The following is a 21,690-nucleotide window of genomic DNA, read 5'->3' on the forward strand; positions in this document are numbered from 1 at the left end:
CCCTCACAACAATGAAACATCAATAATCTGCAGAGCCTTCGCTGAAATGCACTTTGCATTGGAGGCATAGAGCCGTCTGATGAGTTTTAGATATCCTGGTGTCTAATTATTGATCTGCTCTCCCTGTTTGGACTGTACAGTAGAGCAGTGCAGTCAATACGCCTCCTCTGTTACCTGACAGTTTCACTGGGAGGAATTAAAATAATCAGAAACAAGTGGCGACCAATGCTGCTGGGATTTTTCTTTTTCAACAAAATGCAATCAAAAATACAAGTTTGAGCACTTTATTTACAAAATTTTAAACACAATAAAATATAACATTTCAATATCATTAAGGTTTCATAAATGTATGGATATCCAACTGAATGGAATAACAATGTAAGACAAATAAAAAATAGTAATGACTACACAAAATGACATGCTGGTGTGTATAATATTCATATTCGATAGTCTACGTTTTGCTTTAGTTTTGACACAAGATTAACCATGGACATGTAGTGGCGTTTATACACTACCAGATGTCCCATTTATCCCAGATTTACAATTAGAAATGCTCTTTTTCAACAATACCGCGAGTCATAGCATTTTTCAAACCCTGTTTTACCAACACTTTTAAGTGCAGTGATCTGTCCAATCTTACAAAAAACTCCACACTTATAAATACTCGCATATAAACGATAAATAATGTGCAATACAAAAGTAATTAAATAATAAATAGGCTATATGCTAGTACAAAAGATTATGCAAAATGATACAAAATAAATAAATAGGATGCTCGAGAGGAGAGTGATATCCTACAAAACAGACGAAATATTCCCTAAAAGTCCTTCTCTCTAAAGATGAGCTTCTACTTTCGTGATCTACAAGACTTACCTTCAAGTAACACCATGAAATATTCAGTCAAAAATTGCGCATTGCACTTTAGAAAAAAAAAGAAAAAGGAACAACTGACAACCTGCCTCTGCGCATCAGATTTTCAACAGAAAAGGACAAAGCTGTTATTATTTAAAAAATAATCACACAATAGCATTAATAGTAATATCAATAATACTGTAATAATACACACGACTCGCTTGGAGTGTAGTTATTAGACTAGTGAGGTAATAAAAAGAGCGGAACATAATTTTGGCACACGCACGCACGCACACGCACGCACACACACACACACACACACACACACACACACACAGAAACCACATATTACAAATGCGTGAGTTTAGGCGCTTCCTGAATCCTTCCCTGAGATGCTTGGAGAGAGGTGAGGTCTGTGTATGTGGGATGGGGATCACAGGGTCCATGGTGGTGGTTTCCTGGGATCTGAGCGGCACAGCTGTAGTCCACACTGGTGGATGAGGGGTGGGGAAGATGGCCGAGGTTGAACATGGGGCCCGAGGCTGGCATGGAATCAACAAAATTCCCCCCCACGTAAACGGGGCTACCCTGCAAATTGGCGTTGGCAAAGCCGCCGTTACTCTGCATGGCGTGGTGCTCGTACTCGGAGCCCGGGTACCTCTTCTGTTGCGGGATGCAGCCACCCAGAGGTGCCGTGTACGCCGCCAAACCGTACATGTTTTGCTGTGGTTTGGCGAAGGACGGGGGCGAGGGCGCGTCATAGCTGAGGCTGTTCACGTTTTGGAGCTGACCAGAGTATCCAATGTGATTTGGGCCACTCATCGGTGGGCTCCTGTCCGGGGAGTGTCCCAGGGGAGAGTGTGCGAGCCCTTTAGACTTCTGATCCTTTTTGTATTTCATCCTCCTGTTTTGAAACCAGATCTTTATTTGACGCTCGGTGAGATTCAACAGATTCGCCATCTCCACTCTCCGTGGGCGACACAGGTAGCGGTTAAAGTGAAACTCCTTCTCCAGCTCCACAAGTTGTGCGCTAGTGTAAGCAGTTCTGACCCGCTTGGAGGCCGGTCCCGGTGGGCTCTTCTCATCACTCATCTCTCCAGCTGTAGAAAGCACAGCATCATGTTAGCCTCTTTACAGACATTTTATTATAATATCAACTGTAGCAGATCTTATTTATTATTACAATAAACAGGATTGTATTCCAGTATTTCATTTAACATTCTGGTTTTAGCTCATCTTATTCTATTTTACATGTTTATAGTTTACTTCTTACTCATGTACTTGCACATTTGTCCCTTGCATCCTTCTCTTGCCCTATTTTATATATTCAGATTTAGTTTTTTTTGCACAATTTCTATTGTTGTTTATCTTACATTCATGTTGGATTGCGTTGAAGGACCCTGGGACATGCATTGTGCATATGACAATAAAACCTTTGAATCTTTGAAAAGGCCCAAACACACCCTCACCCCCCATTCCCTTAATGTATAAACAAACACGCACCATCCTGATCTCTACCTGCGCCGGAGCAGCTGCTGCCCTTCTGCTTTGAGTTCTGCCGGGTCTCCTTCATCCAGGGGAAGATCTGCTTAGTGAGGGTCGGTGTGGCAGTACTGGAAGCGCTGCTGGGTGGGGATTTCTTCTTCGGGGGTGCAGAGCTGTTGGGGCTGGGAGAGGATGCAGACAGTGGGGGTGCCTGCTGCTCCACGATGCTGGTGGCCTGGCTGCTGCTGCTGCTGCTGCTCTGGCTGCCGCTCTGCCGCATGCAGTCTGCGTTCAGGTCACTGTCTTTGAGGGTCGGGGGCCGGACAGCAGCGGTCTGGATGGGACACACCGAGGCCTGGTAGTCATTCTCAATGTTAGACGCAGGGTAGGACTGGTGGGCAGGGCCGTAGTTGTAGGAGTCTGGTTTGGGGAAGGTGTACCCTCCAAACAGTCCAGAGTTATCGTAGTATGTTGCTTTCTGCATTTTGGTGTGGATTCAAAGCCAAAAAGCCAATGCAACTTTATCCAATGGCATGGATGTTGTTGTTTATTCACGTGATTGGTGTTTCCCACCGTTGCTCCAGTCTGTGACCTACAAAGACAAATGTGTCAGAGTCATGGGGGCAAACATGAGTAAGGCCTGCAGTCATTAGAGCTGCAACCGCCTTTACATTACTCCAATGACCGCTGAAATACATGGTTTACATTCACATTAAAGCAGGAGAATCACTCTGCTTATACCAATGCTAATGCTGCTATAGGCTAATAAAGAAACTGCCAACTGTCTCTCCAGTGTCTCTAACACTGTGGCACTCTGACTGATTTGTGGCACAAAACAGTTAAAGTTTAACTTGTGCTTAAAGGACCCTCTGGGAGGCTTTAGTGGTCCCTCAGAAATAAGCTGAATCAGCATTTGACACACATGCACACAATACCCTTTTCACTAATCACAACGCCTGACAAAGCCAGTCATGCATTGTTCCCTGCAGCAGAAATATAGCCCACCAGGGCCGCGCACATGCGTTTGGATCACATGTTTACGCACAGATACTAATCTCCTCCACTGTTTGTTATTAATGGCAAAGGAATGTAATTAATTTTAGATGTAATATGTAGGTGATATCGGTGTGTAAGTAAGAAAGGGAGAGAGGGAGGGAGGGATAAATAGAGATAGATTGAAAGAAAGAGAGGTGGGTGATGGTGGGAGTTAAATATGATATTAGTCTTTACACAGTCCTGAAATCATGTATTTTGCATTCTGACTAGCTGTTTGGATTTAAAATCTATGTCCCATTCATGCAAAATGTACCTTCAATTTAAATTAAATAATAACAATTCAGAGGAAATTTGTCAAATACTCTGGATATTGTTGCAACCACATTTGTTTTCAGAATATCCTTTGAACTAGAAGCTGAAACACACATATCAAAGGGACCTGTACTGTATGTTGGTGGCTTGAGGAGTGCAGCCTACGCCGTGCATAACAATTGCACCTGTCAGTGTGGACCGCGGACAAAATTTATGACCGCAAATGTTATGGTCGTAAACGGCCTCAGAGAGGAATGAAAAGCAAAACAGTCTTCAAGACTCGCTGCCCTCAGAAGTGTACAACTAAGCGTAGGAGGAAGGCAAGGGAAAGAATTTCATACTCGGCGACTTCTCCCATGCAGAGGCTCGCTTTATAAGCGAAGCCTCCAGTCTGCAGCCAAACACCGAGGAGAAACACTGGAGAGATTTGAGCGTTAAAAAAGTCTGGGAATTTTACGCATCGGTTGAAAAGCCAGAATCGTGGGACGAAATGGAGAAAATCTTAAGGATTTTACATTTTTTAATTACCATTTTTATTTTATTTATTCAAATGTAAACATAAACAATGTATTTTTTTGTTCTTAAAATAATGTTTGCTTTACTCATGCGGCGATGCAATTGGACATATTGGAATGGGACCCTGGCCTGCGCTAATACCTAATACTGGTACAGTCGAAGTGAAAGTCATCCCTCATGTCTGTGTTGGTGATTTAAGCCTCCTGTGAAACACTGTGAGCTTTAATATGTAGCCTAATAACAAATCACCCTTTCACCTTGTTAGCAGTTGTTCTGTGCTGTCCACTCCCTTCATTAAAGAAATGTTACTCACCGAAATCTGTGCAATTCTCTTTTATATCCCTCACGCATTCATCACTGCCCCCTCCTCGACCTGGAAGAGAAACAAAACATAGTTTCCTACATTAGGTTTATTTTAAAACACATTCATTATTCGAGGAATACACCCAGTTTATACAAAAATAGATATTAACATCATGAAGCCCAATCTTCTTCACCACTGAAAGAACATACAATTAAAATAGTAATTGTATTTTTTATGAAATTAAAAACATTTTTTAATTCAAATAATTCCTTCATAATTATTGATTTGTATATGTGTTGGCCTGTTTAAATAGGCTAAATCTTAAAGCTGAATTGTCCCTGCAATAACCAACTATGGCACTTTTTTTCAAGAACCTGCTTGACAGAAAAAGGTCTTGCATGTGCACTTTTTGCACAAAGAGCCAGCCAAATATTTAGCAGTCATAAGCTTTTTTAGGTGACCTTTAGGTCATTTAGCATTTGGTCAAAGTTTAATGAACAACGAGCAGTTTGGCTGCAAGTAGCCTCAACTCTCAACTGAATTCAAAGCAGATTTTCAGAGGTGACTGAAACAGACGAGAAGATGTTTCACCGAAGGCAAGAAAGTATAAATTAAACATCAGGACATTTCAGAGAATAGTTTTTTGTCTGTGAGTTTGAAACCATCGCTGGTTCCCTGCTTGTAGGTTTTTTGAGGATTAATTTCTTTAAATATGATCATGGAGATTTAAGATTCATTCGTTGTGGATTATCTGTTAAACTGGTCGATAGTCTGTGCCTGAAGTGCTTTTGGAGCACACTGGGTACTAGTAGCAGACATGGTCCTCTTTTCACACAGCAGTGTGTTTCGCCTACGCGCTGTTACGGTAAGTTTGGTTCACACAATGGGCCGGAGTCAATGTGGAGTGTTATTATCCCAGCTTGTCTTTTCTCCTACTAGCTCTTTGAAATGCTGGTCATATTCAAGTTAAACAGCACTTTAAGATTATTTTTGCTATTATTGGAAATGTTTCTTATATTCACGAAATAACTGCAGTTGATCAGTGAAATAATATTGTCTCCCTCGCAGTTGTTTGTAGAAAAATACGAGTTGTGTTTTTCTTGGAGAAAGCTGCTCACAAAATGCTAGCACCAGTTGCAGCAGAAGGTTTTGATTCAAGACTGCTTTTTCCTGATTTTGGTAGAAATTAAGCAGCTTTTCTGAAAATAAGCATAATCACAAGTGTATGCAAAGGCGTAGGAACATAAATTAAGAACATAAATAAAACATACATTCATAGTAGAAACGTTAATAATCTGTTTTCAGTAGATAGGCTACATGGGTAATATTCAACTTAAATATATATAAATAACGCACTTTTATTTTCGTGATCAGGCCTGACTTTTATTGCCGAAGCCAAATAAATAAAAAGAAAATTCGCATGAATTGCAATTAACCAAATACAAGTGACCCAAAAACGCATCGAAAATAGTAGGAAAATTAAGTATTTGCCTTGATCCTCGTCCACTATCCAGCCCGGTAATCATTCAAAACATCCGATATGAATTCATGTATAATATAACGTTGCAGGTTAACAAAGCCATATAGTTGAAACCACATAAATCACGGCAAACGCCAGTGTGACGATAAGACAACAAATTAATGTGATTTACGATCCAAGAGTCAAAAAGAAAAAGTTCCTCTCCTACTTCTTCCCTCCGAGACGGTTTTCATCCAAACGTGAAATCAGCTGAAAAGCAGCTCAATCTGTCGATAATATTTGAACGCACTTTCTCAAAAAATAAATAATGATATATGCTTCATGGGGAGGTATAGCTGTGGACTACATATCCGTACGGTCGCCGGTGAGAGCGACATTAACAAGCATCACCTCCATGAGTGGAATAAATCAAATATATTTCCTTGCATTATATTAACCCGTGGTTAAAGGTTGCTTTCTGCCATGCGATTGCTTACCTGCGAATCAATTCATCATAAAACAACTTCCCTCTCAGTCTCAGTTGCTTTCCACGCAGTCTCTAGAATAAATCCTTCACCCTTTGTCTGTAGACAATGCTGTCCTAAACCTGATCTTGCTGTTTTTCAGACATTTCCATATACCAATGGAGACAGTATTCCCGAAAGATTGGAAGGACTAGCATTCAACTACCAATAAAAAGCGAACAAGGTATCCTTATTCCAGAAGAAAAAAATCCCTGGCAATCAATCACCCATTGAAATATACAGGAAATATTCAGAAACGATAGGCCTGTATACACATTTTGAGCTAACGTTAGGATTTTGGGGTGTTTCGGAAGGTTTGTGATGACAAATAAAGGCGCTGCCTTAAGATACAATCATATTTGTTCACGTGATTGTTCTCTTCTACAACCGAGCCTTACCTCACCAATCCATTTTGATAAAGGGTGGCGTTTATTTCCTCATCTGAACTGTGTGAAAATGTTCCACTGCCTATTTCTTTTCATCTGCTGCTGAATTACAACTCGCCTGCACTTCAGTATTTAAACACAAGCATTATATCACAAGCTATTGTTAAGGTATTATAATAAAGATGTATACATTTTCCTGCTACATCAGTGCAGTGGTTTCAGCATATGAAGAGCATTGTGTTGGCTTAGGTTAAAGAAATGGTGTGCATTTTATGAGATTCAGCTGCTTTTACATTTTCACCCTTTTGCAGTTTTTTCCCCACATTTCTCCTTGAAAACAATCACAATTACACGTTTAAACCTGACCTAAATGCACCACGTATTTTGGATACTATTTTTAAATAGTATCATTATACTTCCTATTGATATCCTATGTGGTCGCCCAATAATTGCATCGATGTGGGAGATGCATTTTCTAAAATGATTTATGAAATACACGACATCTGTTTGTTTTTTCTCCTTCCAGCTGGGATTGCATTGTATTCAAATAAACCACAGTATAATCTTTTGTGTGTTGTGTCTGTCCTCACACACTGCTCAAACACAAAGAGTGGGAGATCCATGTCTTCTCTTGCATTGTTTGCAATATTATCCCAATAAATAAAATAAAAAGCCCGATTTGATAAGCAATAAATAAATATGTTGGTAAAAGAGCAGAAAGGACAGCAGCAGGAGGATTTGGAGCCGCAGAGCGTCGGCTGATCAGCGGTGTGTTATCTCTGCTGAGAAGAAGGACCAGAAGAACAAGAAGAGATGCAGGAGCGGTAGCGTCGCAGCATATGTTCAGAGGGCAATAAAAGTGAAAGATTTACAGTTTTCGCCCGGCCCCCAACAGCCTAAAACCCTTTCAGGAATTACTGCGAATGATTTACAAGGAGGCAGACCTGTCAGCCTGCCCAAACTTCCAAGACTTCTTAGAAATCACAATCAAAACAGCCCATACTACCAATAAAAATAATGAAGAAATACACCACAATTCTATAATAAGGACATATAAATTGTAAATAAGCTATTATTTATCTTGTTGAGAACTATGACTATAAAGCAAGATGTATTATACTTAGCAATTTATGATTCTAATGTTTTTTTTTATATCTATTTAATTTCTTCTTTTTTTTACTTAATTGTTAAAAATCAGAATTAGAGTCTTATAAAGAGTCAGTGGGCCCTGTGGAGGGGCCACACTGAGCGGATGGGTCCGAAAGAGCATTTATTCAGAGCGATAAGCCATAAATACATGTCAGTGCCCTTTAGTTTTTACCATTTCCCCTATCAATCCTTCCCCAGAAAAATGCGTAAACAGCACACATCCTACCATATATAATAAATGTGATAAAAAGAAGACATGCACACAGTGACTATACAGTTTACACAATCCTGCTCAGCGCACACATCAAAAGGTTGCAATTTATCAAAAATCACGACATTTGATATCGTCATTTACCAGCTCGGGCAACATGAAAAATGCTGAAATATTTACCTACCCAAGCATCCATCGGTTCGGATGTGTCGCTAAAGTGCGAGGCTATACGGTGGAGCCGGGTATCGGATATTATTTTTCTTGGGGGATCTCTTCAGTTTTCAAGTCTGATAGAGTCCTTGCGATTAATGACGACGCCGTGTTTCTAGGGGGACGTGCTGCATTAATTATTTAGACAATCACGTGGTCGAGGAAAAGAGAGCGGAGTGGTATAGTCTCTGGATTATATCTCTGAATGCAGACAGCGCACTTTAATATATTTTAGGGGGGTTGTCTGGCTCGGAGAGGCTTCTGCGAAAAAATTGCTGGAAATCAAATATGGCCGGATGGAGAGCAACGACGTTGTATTCCTGCACTGGGTGCAGTGTCATTGAAAATGGCACTGCCTTTGGCTCCCATTTATTGCTGCTCAGACATGTAGGTCAGTGTGGCTATACACACTGTACGGTGTAGTACTGCTCTGACCTGATAACTGCTGGGTAGGAACAGTGTTGTGATAGGTTTAATTCATATTAATAATAACTGGAGTTCAGCAAGTCGTTATTAATTATAAATGGCTTTAACATATAAAATAGATCAAAAGTTATCTTAAAGAACTATAATGTATAGTAGGTATAGGTTAGTTGTCCAATTGTTCCTATACCACACTCTCCCCTCCCCCACTCCTCTCACCCCCCCCTCCTCTCTCTCGCTCATCCTTTCTTCAGCATCTATGTGCAGATCATTTATGGCAGGATGGTGGATCGGTGGCATCACTTTGTCTCAGCTTCTCTCTGAATCTATATGACACACGCGAGCATTTTACACAACCATAAAGTGCACGCCATAGGCCCTCGCGCACTCAGCGGGATCAGACAGTGGTCACTGGGGATGGAAACATGCTGAGTGACTGTAGATTGTCTTTCCACATGTCCGTTTATGGCCACTATTGTTTGTATCAGCACTGATGCTGCAGTGGGGGGGTCGAGGGTCAGTGCAAATGTGGGTCGTATTCAATAAAGGGATAGCTCTTAAAGCACGAGGGGGTCTAATAACACATATATAATGGTTGATAAAGTGTGTATGACTATGTTATAAACTGTTTCTGGTAATTGTGGCGTAATCTGATTTAGTAACAGGAGCATCGACTCGGAAAAAGTTTGTAACTGTCAGTTTGAATGTACCAGGCTGTTTGGTAATAAAGACTCATGTAACTAACAACTGTTTTGCAATAAAGACTCGTGTTTTCTGAGACACCTAAACGCAGCTTTCATTGAATAAAAGCACCTCTAAAAGCTCCACTAGAGCTGATGAGGACTCGCTCCTCTCGATAAGAGCTTATGAGCGAACAATAAGACACAACATCTCGTTCTTAAACACGTTTCTTCAAAGATATTCTACAATATGGTAGACTCATAATGTATTTTTTGCTACTTAATTTCATGTCTTACATGAGAACAGTGTATTTGCCCATGCAGTGAACATTTGGTGCATTGTGGATGTTTTTTTAAAAGGGGGCTTCAGGTCCATATGGCTCCACACGCTTGTTCCCACTGAGAAACAACTCGTTTCCCATCAAAAGGGATCCCTTTTTTTTTTAAATGGTGCAAACCGAATGACAGGAAATAATTATTTTAAATCGAATATAAAATGTCCATGAGAAATAAGATACATTTAAATACCTCAGTGGGAACGGGGAAATACCAATTTTCTTCTCGAGTGGAGAAAATAAAAATAAAAAGAACGCAACAAAATGCTTCTGCAATCAATTAAATACATAATCAGTAGAAATCTTTATTTTTTCGAATATACTTCTCGCATTTCAATGCACAATACAAGGTAAAAAGCATGTACAAAAATAAAACCAAAAATATTGCATATTGACATGAGGAGACAAATGCACAAATCAGAAGCTTCTGGGGGATGATATATAAATAGGCCTACTGTCAAAACACATGTAAAAACTATGGAATTTACGCCCTGAATATTTTTAACTCTTTTTTTAAGTTTGGAAAAAAGCCTCCAAAGCAAAGCTCGGAGCGCCTGGGAGAGCTGCTCGTCCGGCGGGTCAGAGGTGTTGGGGTCAGTCCTGCGGCTGAAATGTGGCCCCTGGATGAACCTGCCTCTGCTGCTTTTGTCGACCTGCGGTTGAAATACCTTTTCAAGCCTCTCATCGGGAAGACTTCACAGAGAAAGACCTCTTCTTACTGGGATGAGCTTCTGGGCTTTTTTTGTCCGAAAGACAATGACGGTATCAAACAAGAAATATCTGTCTTTGAAAACGTGACGTGAAAGCCCCCCTCGGTCAGCTCTGTGTAAATGAAAAACTAGAAAATTCCCACATTAACTAAAGACTACAAACTCTGCGTAAAGCCATGCTAATAATTCACAAGAGTTCAAACATATTTTAGATCAATTGAAATTTAACGAATACTTTTAATTAAAATTGTATGTGTGCTATACGAAAATGTACACGTTTTTTTAAATAAATAATGACTTAAAAAATAATATCAAGAAGAAACGAACATTATATTCCTAAATATTCTGGATTTTATTATTTCCGATGAGAAACATCCAATATCAATTTGATGCCATGCAGGAACAAATGATCTTTTATAGTAGGACTCTCAAATGGTGCGAGAGCCTCTGAAAATGTACACTGTTTACAAAGATGTCAAGAGAGATTTATAAGGGCACTCAGAATAGTTTGCACACAGGAATGTCTTGCGTTTAGGAATAATATTTAGGCTAAGAAAAATTCAACGTTTTATTTTACAAAATAAGTTAAAACAAATAAGAGTCACAAAGAAACGTGAACTGAGATTCAACGGGGTTTTTGCAACTTACGAAAGTAGGTTGTGTTTGGCGTGCTCTATGCAAATAATACCTCCTTCAAGTATATAGGCTATTTTTCTATATTGTGCGGTTAATGTGAGGTTTGAATAGGAATAAAATAGAAATAACCTTTGTGTGTGCGTGTAATTTCAACCAAAGGCTCCCCTGTTCTGAAATAAGAGATTTCGATCTGTAAAACCAGCGTGAATCCACGTGAGAAGAGCTGGAAGACTTTGTTTAAATCCATGAAATCAGCCGAGATCCCTCATTAAATGTCCTCAGTTGGGTAACGTCCAAAAAAAAAAACGAAAGAAAGAAAAGTCTGTTTCGGTGTTTTTTGTGTCTCTTTGAGGAAATTAAAACAAGACAGAGCTTTTCAAACCTCTCACTTATAAAGACTGATTGATTTTCTGACTCTTGAGTCAACACTGCTGGGGTCTTTTTTGTTAAATAAAAAACATGTCTAAAAACATCATCAGTCCATGCAAAAGTCAGATGCAACCTCTGTCTTTTTTATGTACAGTTTCTGTCTAAAAAGGACTTTCCTCCTTTCTTATAATGATGTGATATCAGTCTGGTTGTCCTTTTGGAGGTTTTGCAGATGGCTGGATGTTGGGGCAGATCTGCCCTTGGTGTTGGGTAGTTTGTGGTCTTTCTTCCATTTCATCCTCCTGTTTTGAAACCAAATTTTGATTTGCCTTTCGGAGAGACAAAGAGTGTGGGCAATCTCAATCCGTCGCCGCCTCGTCAGATACCTGTTAAAATGAAACTCCTTTTCTAGCTCCAAAACCTGCTGCCGGGTGTAAGCTGTCCTGGACCGTTTGGTATCGGGTCCTGTGTAATCCGGGTTCACTAGAAGAAATAAAAACAAACAAGAAAACAAGTCACCAAATGTGGCCAATGCAGCATGCTGCAATAAACAATACAACAGGAGGAGTTCCTCTCTACCCGAGGCGCTCAAACTTTAGGAACATTAACGAGGAATCGAGAGCAGGAAATAAACAGTGATTTTTAACTGAATTTAAACAGATTAGCTGCCGGTTTTAGCACCATTTACAGCCGGTCAATACGTGTTTTCAGTAGCTTTTAGGCGCTCACCTAGCGGCCTATTTCCTGAGCTATAAAAATTTATGACTTGTGTAATTGGCGAGGCCTTTCAAAGACTCCCATAAATATTACACTGAGTGATTTCTGAAGTACAGGTCTCAGTTGGTCCATAAGAGGAGAAGGAGAAGAAGAAGAAGAAGAAGGAGGAGAAGAAGGAGAAGAAGAAGAAGAAGTCTTACCAGTATTTACGTGGACTTTCTTCATCCAGGGGTAAACTACTGCAGGCTGCTTGGACTGTATCCCATTTTGGCTCTTTGTGTTTTGCTCCTGTCCAACTGTCCGGGGTCCGGACACTTGCACCGGGGTCCCCTCCTCAGTCTGTGCGCTAAAAGTGCTGGGTCTACTGGATCTGTCCTGACCCCGTGGCAGCACAGTGGAGTCCTGCACAGTGGAGTCCTGCCCAGTGCTGCAGAAGGGCTGCTCCGGGTAGTTTGGCCGTGGGTAGATCCCTGGATGCTGAAAGACTGTGTCCTGCGCTGGACTGTAGAAGTCCGAGCCCTGCTCAGGTATATAGTTATTTTGTGAATATTCCTCGCAGGGAGGAAATTGGGGATCCACATACTTAGAGTTCACCATAAACGAACTCATGGCCATTAATTTCTGAAGGTAGAAAATACTAATTTTTCTCGAGTTGTCTTTTTTTCCTCCCTCCATAAAGCCCTCCTACTTGGTGTCAACTGAATAAAGTTAGCGAACCATGTGACCAGATCGGCCAATAGAGGTGATGCTGGTTCACGAACGGGTAAACATACAACTAAAAGCAATTGTATCTGACAACAACATGATACCCAGGTGGAGGAAAAAATATATATATTACACTGAAATATCTGCTTGCACATTTGGATAATAAAATACGTGCTTGAAAAAAAAGAAGAAGAGAGAAACATAATTCCAACGTTGCATCAATTTATACCTTTATAATTATATATTATAAAGATATTGGACCCATGCATGAGGTGGTTTTATCAAAGTAGATGTAAAAATATATCAGTTTGTAAAGTGTAACTTGAAGGCATGGTGTTCAACAGAGAAACCAACAAAAGATACAAAAAGCCCCTCGGCATGAAAGCAGCGAATAATGACTGAGGACAATTGATGGACACTGTCTTTGTCAAGAAGGGGTCATCCAAAAGTTACACGAATCTCATCACTTCATCTGCTCCCATCCCTTTGAAAAAAACTCAGGAGCCTATTGGCCAGCAGCAGCAGCCTCTGGGAATCAATAATGTAGACACAGACCCTCAGGAGGAAGAAGCTGCAGCTGGAGTGTGCTGAGGCTTTCTTTAAGAACATCCATTTGGTGTTTTATTACAACACACTGAGCTATATAGAAATAATTCCTAATTAAATTTGTTTTCAGGTGAAAACGCGTCAGAATTCCTTGAAGCCTATAGAGTTTCACTTTGAGCCCGCGAGAGCTTCTTGTGAAGTATATCTGGTGTTGTCAGATGTACTCATTCATAAACCTATGACAGCAGGTCAGGCACCAAACGCCTGATAATAGGATGGCAACAAGTCATTGGATCGAAGTTTTTTCATCGACCATATACTCCCCTAGAATCGAATCTGTGATTGTGGTTTTATCACACAAATTCGGTTCTACAGGGTATATATAGACGACGGCAAGCAAGCGGCACTGCACACCTTTAGCGCACTTTAGCCTGTAAAGTACAATGTGGCTCAAAGAAACTATATATCTTAAACAGGCGTCCATTGGGTAAAAGGACAATATGAAGTCATATTTTTGCTTATAGTAATTTTAGAGTGTCTTATTCTACTTAGTCTTAATATGTAAAAATCCCAGTTTGACGCATCCTTTCTTCTCTGTTTGATTTCCTTTGAATGTATTTATCTAGAAAGTAGCTCAGTCAAAAGCCATGTCAGTGGTTGCCTCTTAAAAACAAGAAAATGTAACTGAAAAATATGTAGGATTACAGGCTACTTTTACCAATAAATATTGTCAATTTAAGGCAGCAAATGACAAGCAAAAGACAGTGAACTAAAACAGATCTGGCAGTATCTCAGGTCAAACCAGGTTTCATGCAGTCGGTCTTTTCCCCTCTATTATAGTCCAAGTTCATTATCAGAAAAAAAAAAAAGATTCTTCAAAATTATAAAAATATCTTTATACTTTAATGAGCTGTAACCTTTCAAAACCTCATACTGGTGAAATAACGCACTAAAGCTGTAAACTCATCACCAGATAAGCGTTGGATGCTCACTGCCTTATATAGGGCAGCTTATCATCACTGCTCCAAAAGATGAAGCTAGAGGCCACGGAGGTCAAACTAAATCATTTACAAAGTTATCAAAAAGTTCAATTATTTCTGTCCTGGTGACAGCTCAAAGGGTGCAAAAGTTTACCAATTCCCCGCCAGCCATTAACCAAACCGCCATGGCGGCTGCTGCTTCAGAGACATCCTTACAAAGGAATTGAAGCTGGGAATAGAGAAGAGAGGCTTGTTACTTTAACAAAATCACCAAAATCAAGTAAATATTATTGTTCAAACATAGAAATGTAATATTATATTATAATACTATGATGAGCCTATATATCTAGCTGAGAGTTTTTAACAAAAACAGTCCAACATTTGTATGGCACCGGTATTACGCGTTGAATTGGTCCGATTTAAAACAAAAAAATATATATTGTTAAACATGCGTTTGAAAGCAAATTTGGCCAAATGCTTCTCTGGGTTAATGTGTCAGATCTGAAAAAGCTTGTAATAAAGATTGTGCCAGATATTTAGCCGTATGTTTTACCTTTAGTAAGAAGATGTAAGATTGTAATTTAGCTACTGTTCACTGGATGATACTTTAGGTTTAGTTTTATGCTCATTTTTGGCTAAACTTAAAATGTCAGTTTATGTTTAGTCTAGAAGTTGAACTATGCAGGCCTTCTAAATGTAAGAATACAATAGAATCAGCTTAATGAATTTACGTTTATGTCTATATGGTTTACATGTTTCCTATTATTAAAATATATAATAGAAGCTTTAATTTTTTCTTTCCACATGTACATTTAAATGTCAACAAGAACATTAAATATTCGTTTCCACCAAGGGATAAATCATCAAATCTGAATAAAATTCGTTCCTGCACTTCACATTTCAATACGAGTGAGACAGCCTGACCTGTCTTTCACCTTCCCCTGCTAGCCCTTCAGACGGGTCAAAGCCGAGGAGCACAACAAAAGAAAGATAAAGTCAGCTATTCCCGGCAGCTTGTGTTAAAAGCAGGGCTAACTACTTCAGCTCGTGTCATTTTATCAGTACAATTACAAGCTTTTATATAAAACAAACTCAAATTGTGAGTTTAAGAGCCACAGAAAAAAGACGAGGCCATATTTGATCTTATTTACGGGCAATAAGGGAGCGTTTTGTACTGATAATAATAGAAAATAAAGCTTAAATTCACTGTTAACTTTGTATTTTGTATTATTTAACTATTTGTAAGTAGCATGTAGCAATTCATCAAGATATGACGGCCTTATGAATAAATACATTAGGCCTATAGTGAATAAAACAGCAGCCACATAATGTGCAAACGAGAATACAGATTGGGTAAACTCAATGCTGTTTTAGTTAATACATTTTAGTGGTTAAAGCTAATAATACTAGAACGAATTGTGAATTATTAACTATACAAAAAAGGCCTTTACATGTATCATTGAATTATGCCTTTAACACATTACGCGTAATTCTTCAGGGATTTACAAAAACTCTGCAGACAACAGGTTGATTTCTCCGCCTCCAAGCGAATAAGAACACCCAATGCTAACAAGCAGCTACATCATGTAGCAGAGAATCAGACCAACAACATAAGGAACACCATCAGAAAAAGCATCGATTGATTCTTAAGAGGTTTAAACCCAAAACCCAGCTCAGTAATTGGATTAAACACGATTTCCTGCAGCCTCATCCAACTATCTCTGCTCGTCTTCAGCGCGCACTGTTGCGGCTTTTAGAGGCAGGAAACAGTGCAGCCCGAGCACTGTGCGTGTGACATCACTGCACGCCCATACCACGAGCATAATGATAAAACACAGCTTACCACAGAGCCCGCCACCCAAGCCACAACGAGAAGCAAACGCATCCATGCTGGAGGAAAAGCCAGCTCATGGCACAAGCTCCCTGCCAATTCCAGCTATTCCAACCCATCTGGACGCTCTTAATACACAATGAGAATTATATTTTGGCTTGTCAAGTCCCGGGCCATAAAACAAACTTTAATGGCATCACGTGTTTCCTCACAGCCACTCACAACACCGCGCAGGCTCATAAATAATCCTCAAAGTTGCACTTACTCAATAACGGCGATTACACTGATGTGCACTGAGGAAAAGTCGTAGAAAGGAAGGAAGCTGGAAGGATAACTGCCATGATAGACATGGGAACAGAGGAGCAGTGGGATAAAAACATTAAAAAGCCAAACTCTTTTTAAATAAATTGGCTTTGTTGTTATTTAAAGGCATACTACTTAAGCAATGATTGAAAAGTATAAGCAAAGTTTTATAACTGGGCCTCTGACCATTGATATAATAATCTTATGGTGATCCCCAGTTATTTTATTCAATAAAGTATACCTCTCCTTCTTGGACAGAGCTGATTACACCATTTGTCTGAAGCCTGTTGACCTCCAAAGTGTTGACAAAACAGCAAACATACATCAATGATTTGTCCTCAAATACATTTTTCTCTCCAGTGAACCTGACACAATAAGACTGATGTCATTCCTTCTTCCGGACCAATCCCAGAGTGCAGAGCAGCTTCGCTCCTCCTCCTCCTCCCCTTCCTGTCAAACAGCAGAGGAGCTGATGATGCTGAGGTTTGGATGGCTGCCACTGTGGGCAGGTATGATAAATGGAGGGGCATCAAATCAGAGGCCTGTCACTTTTTACATGCATGTCCTCATAAAAAGTTATTTCCCTTGAGATAATTTGAGCGTAAAACCTCAGTATGACCTCCTGGGTGTTTTAGTGGAGGCTGCACTCACATGTTTCCTGTTGTTAGTTGGTGCGGTGTTTCCTGTGGTTTAATGACTTACATGCAGTGTAATGCTATGAATTAAGTCCTTTGTTAAAGATAATTTCCTTCAACATCTTCATCATCATGAGGAAGATGTCATGCACAACTCACTATGATCTGTGGGAAGGTTGCTGTCCATAAAGTTGGCTTTAAAAGCATCCACTGTACTCTCTAATACATGAATACCAATATACAACTGTTTGCCTTTTTCTGCAATGCACCCTTTGGATTTTTAGAGCTCTGATGATAACAAAACAAATCCAACACAAACCAATTCAGCATCAGAACAGCTCATCTCATATATGTAAACAAACATATATTTCCATGGCTAAAAATAGTGACTATGTTAACACAAACCACTTTCAAAAGTGAACCAGATCACATGACCACGTCTCTCAGCCAATCAGCGTGCTCTTGCTCCTGCTAGTAAAGGACTGCTGAAGGGTGCAGGGAGGCTGACCGTTGGGCAACAGCGCCTTCTGCTGGCATTTTAACGACCTCCCTCCTTTTCCACTGCAAAAAATGTCCATCTCTGCTAACAAGTAATTTCACTTCATCATTTGTTTGATAAGGATAGAACGATAGAGATGAGCAATAGGAAATGTCACTTCAAATGCAAATGAGTATGTTCACTGTTCAAACATCATTTTAATTAGGTGAAGGTCTCTTTAAGTATGTGGGCTGATGAAACCTGATTTAATAATTAATTATCATAGTTATCTAAAAGAAAATTGCATTTGAAGTTTGAAAAATTATCCCATCCTTTTGCAAAATGTGTTCTTTTTTTAATGTATATGTAGATATGCACCACTGTGATATAACATAGCGCCATGGGAATATTGGCATGCTTTTTTGATGTTATAAATAATCCTTAAGCAGATACAACTAAATAAAGGTGGTTGCTCGTGATGATGGTGATATCATAGACACATTAAGTTATTCTTAATTGTTTTAGTAGGTAGTAGTAAATAACGAAAATAATGAAATACTCCAAATAAGAGCTATTGTATCTTTTAGGTTTCCTATAACTTGATAAGAAGAGATATTTGTTTACAAAGATCTCACTTTGTCACATAATATTGTAAAAGAGTCTAACAATGGACTTGGTTGATTCTCTGGGGGGATTTAATAAGCTACATCCATTCATGAAAGTTAATATCTGCGTTTAAATGTTTTTTTTCTTTTTCTGGGCCTGCGGTCAGATATTGTCCTAAATAATTACATAAAGCAAACACAGAAATGATGTAAACTGTACACATTGTCGAATTATAAATACACAGAGTGAACCCTGTCCAGTTTCCTCAGGCTTCTACTTGTGCCTCTGTCCCAGGGTCCATTTTGCCGCATTGCAGTAAGGCTGTAAATACTTTCGCAGCTGCCTGTCAGGCCACAGTGAAATACTGTCTTTGTTCAGTTGGCCCCATCTCCAGGCAGCTGAAAACGGCTAGTAAAACCCAACTTCTACTGCCTTGCATATGTGGAATATAGCAAAGCACATTTGTTTTGTGTGCAGTAGTTTAACAAATAAACAGCGTGTTAAAGTATACTTGGGTTCATCAGATAAATGCAGATGTTTCTGGTAGCTACAGAAAATCAAACTGATATAACTTTAGATTCAAAAGCTCAGTAAAATAAAAAGACTTGGTGTGCTATTAACTGCTTCACACTGAAAACGAAATGGAGAATGTTTGGTTCAACACATGACGCAGTTTTCTAATTCATTGGGGAATCACTGCACTTGGTGTGCTTCAAATGAAACTGCTCAACACCACCCCGATTTACTTAAACAAATAGCTATTCTCTGCAGAATGTTTTTAACTAGAAGGAGCCACAATCAAAACATTTCCAAGAATAATGTTCCATTAGATTACTTAAAATATGAATCTCTAATTCGTGTAGAATAATAGCAATAAAGGCAAAAAATTTAATGAACATTACCAACATTTTCTTCGTTAAGAGTATACAACTATTTACTTGTCACATGGGAAACCACCAAATTACCTGAGAGTCATTACCCTGCTTCTAATTTACATGACTAATACAAACAGGAAGCTGTCAAACACATGCAGACACCCGGGCGGTATTAAAGCTCATTATCACACAGAAAGCTTACCTATAGAAGGGATGTAATCCATGTTTACTCTTGGAGGTTTACCTTTGCACTGCATTTTGATAAAGCAGTGAAGAGCCAGTGCTGCTGTGTGTATGAGGAGGTTAGACGAGTAGAAAGTTGAAACCCTCCTTTTGTCATCCAGGAGAATGACCTGCGCAGTGCTTCAGATAAGTGCTGATCAGACGTTTATGAAACGAATGCAATTTTTGAGAAAGCAGACTGTGGCGTATCGGTTTGAACGACATAGACGCAGAATGCAGTGGGAAAAAACCGCCTGGGAAATCAGGAAAAGAGCCATGAAGACGTTTGCCTCTCACACATGACCAGTGGCATCCAATGACAGGCGATGGAGGCACATAAAAAGGTCTATTACCAAGTTGTAAATTGTCCTCTCACAAAAAGGAATTTCGACTGCTGCAGCTCTCTCCATCTTTGCGCATAATAACAGAAGCCCCTCCACGTCCTCTTGAGACAAACAAGAGGGGTGTTCCCCCTTTTTTTGTTTTTATTACTCAACCGTAAAAAGTTGCAGTTTAAAGGGCAAAAGGGCAGTTTAGCTCCATCATAATGTGAATTCGTTACAACAACAAAAACGTTAAACCATTAATATGTAAAATGTATCCTTTCTCCGAAGATATAGCAAAAAAACATTATGACGCAATCTTTTATTTTTGTTTAACTTTAAATAAGAAAGACAATTATTTTTGCAAGGTTTTTGCGTAAAATGGAAGCTTTTGTGCATCAACAAATGGATGTTTTTTTTTCTTTTTAAGCGGCCTGTGCACAATTTGTTAACATTTGATGTGATAAACCATATATTAGGCCCAATTTTAACTAATGCTGATAAGTTAATAAACATAATAGAATATATCCTCAAATAATCTTTATATGACTTTGTGACACTGGCCTAATTTGATATTTAATCGCACATTGTTCTAGACGACAAAATGTGTTTTGAATTGAGTGTCTGCACATCGTCCACATTTACGCGCTCTAACAGGCCTGATGTTATTCATAAATATGGAGTAAAAAAAAAAAAAAGGAGGAATAAATTATTACAAATGACCAATTCTTACGCTTTTGACCTCCAAGATTTAAAAAGCTAAAATTAACAAACTACTGTCACGTCCATGTGTATGATTCTGCAGCTAAAACAAAGAAGGAATTTATTTCATTTCATGCTGGCTCATCTGGCCAGAGTCAGCACTGTGCGATTTATAGTCGGACTATGGCCCAGTCTCTGGTTTCCTGTCTTATAGTGAGTGTGTGTGTGTGTGTGTGTGTGTGTGTGTGTGTGTGTGTGTGTGTGTGTGTGTGTGTGTGTGTGTGTGTGTGTGTGTGTGTGTGTGTGTGTGTGCGTGCGTGCGTGCGTGTGTGTGTGTGTGTGTGTGTGTGTGTGTGTGTGTGTGTGTGTGTGTGTGTGTGTGTGTGTGTGTGTGTGTGTGTGTGTGTGTGTGTGATGTGGAAGATCAGGGTCATTCTAATAGAGGAAATACAAAATATTGGATTATGCTCGCTTTAGTCTCGGTGCAGTGAGGACTATTTGTCTGTTGGTTGTTGTTAGCTACATGATGTTGCCATGTTTTATCTGAGGTCACTAATTGTAAGCGAGTGATTATGTCGCACTGGATGAATGGTATTAGCGTCAGTGTGTAATACGGTGGTGGACCATTGCACACTACATTAATGATGGAGAGCCAAAGACTAATCTTGCAAACTAGCATTAGCCACATTGCCATTTCCTCTCACAAATGGTGTCTGCTACAGGCCCGTACAAATATAAAGATGGTTAAAAGCAGCACAAATGAAAGAAAGAAACCCCACTACAACACTGACCCAAAGTTATTTGATATTGGGAATGAAAAAAAGAGAAAGACAATGGGTCGCTGGTGGTAAACTACACACACAGTTGAAACATTGTTACACACCAGGACTAATAAAGATGTTGCAACAACCAGCACCTCTCAGTCTGCTGGGGGTTTCCTTCGTCTGCTAGCTTATTGTACGGGTGTTAACAATTCATATCCTAAGGCTTGTTTTCAGTAAATCATTTAAAAACAAACAATGTTATCCGAAAAGTGAGTTTAAATCAGCTAATAAATTTGACACGTGCTTAAAAAAGAGAAGTGCCAAACAGGAAAGTACATGTTATGGTAATGTGACATTATCGGTCTAAGATCAAGTGATGCGTTTTATTTTCAACACAGAAGTCCAATTGTTCTTTCTGTGCAGCCCAATTCTTCGGCAATCAAGCG

General features: G+C 39.4%; 3 protein-coding genes across 7 annotated transcripts in view; 1 reads left to right on the forward strand and 2 right to left on the reverse strand.

Annotated features, from left to right (window-relative positions):
- Window positions 1–21,690, forward strand: part of atp5mc3a (ATP synthase membrane subunit c locus 3a) — a 287,504-nt gene that overhangs the window by 112,264 nt on the left and 153,550 nt on the right. The gene's annotated exons all lie outside the window — the stretch shown is intronic.
- On the reverse strand, window positions 271–19,846 carry hoxd3a (homeobox D3a). Of its 5 annotated transcripts, none has more exons than XM_079666568.1 (4): window positions 19,436–19,846; window positions 4,475–4,534; window positions 2,371–2,929; window positions 271–1,952 (listed from the first exon to the last, which is right to left on the reverse strand). In XM_079666568.1, the coding sequence occupies exons 3-4, from the start codon at window positions 2,819–2,821 to the stop codon at window positions 1,201–1,203; spliced, it is 1,203 nt and encodes a 400-aa protein (XP_079522694.1). In that variant the 5' UTR covers window positions 2,822–2,929; window positions 4,475–4,534; window positions 19,436–19,846; the 3' UTR covers window positions 271–1,200. The 5 variants fall into 5 exon arrangements, with proteins under 5 accessions (XP_079522694.1, XP_079522691.1, XP_079522690.1 ...); XM_079666565.1 differs by having other exon boundaries at window positions 2,356–2,929; window positions 19,478–19,845; XM_079666564.1 differs by having other exon boundaries at window positions 2,356–2,929; window positions 19,436–19,845.
- On the reverse strand, window positions 10,083–13,809 carry hoxd4a (homeobox D4a). Its single transcript, XM_079665606.1, has 2 exons — window positions 12,475–13,809; window positions 10,083–12,040 (listed from the first exon to the last, which is right to left on the reverse strand). Exons 1-2 carry the CDS (start codon window positions 12,947–12,949, stop codon window positions 11,742–11,744), a joined length of 774 nt encoding a protein of 257 aa, XP_079521732.1. The 5' UTR covers window positions 12,950–13,809; the 3' UTR covers window positions 10,083–11,741.

The sequence above is a fragment of the Notothenia rossii genome, assembly GCF_949606895.1.
Source record: "Notothenia rossii genome assembly, chromosome: 2".
Classification (NCBI taxonomy): domain Eukaryota; kingdom Metazoa; phylum Chordata; class Actinopteri; order Perciformes; family Nototheniidae; genus Notothenia; species Notothenia rossii.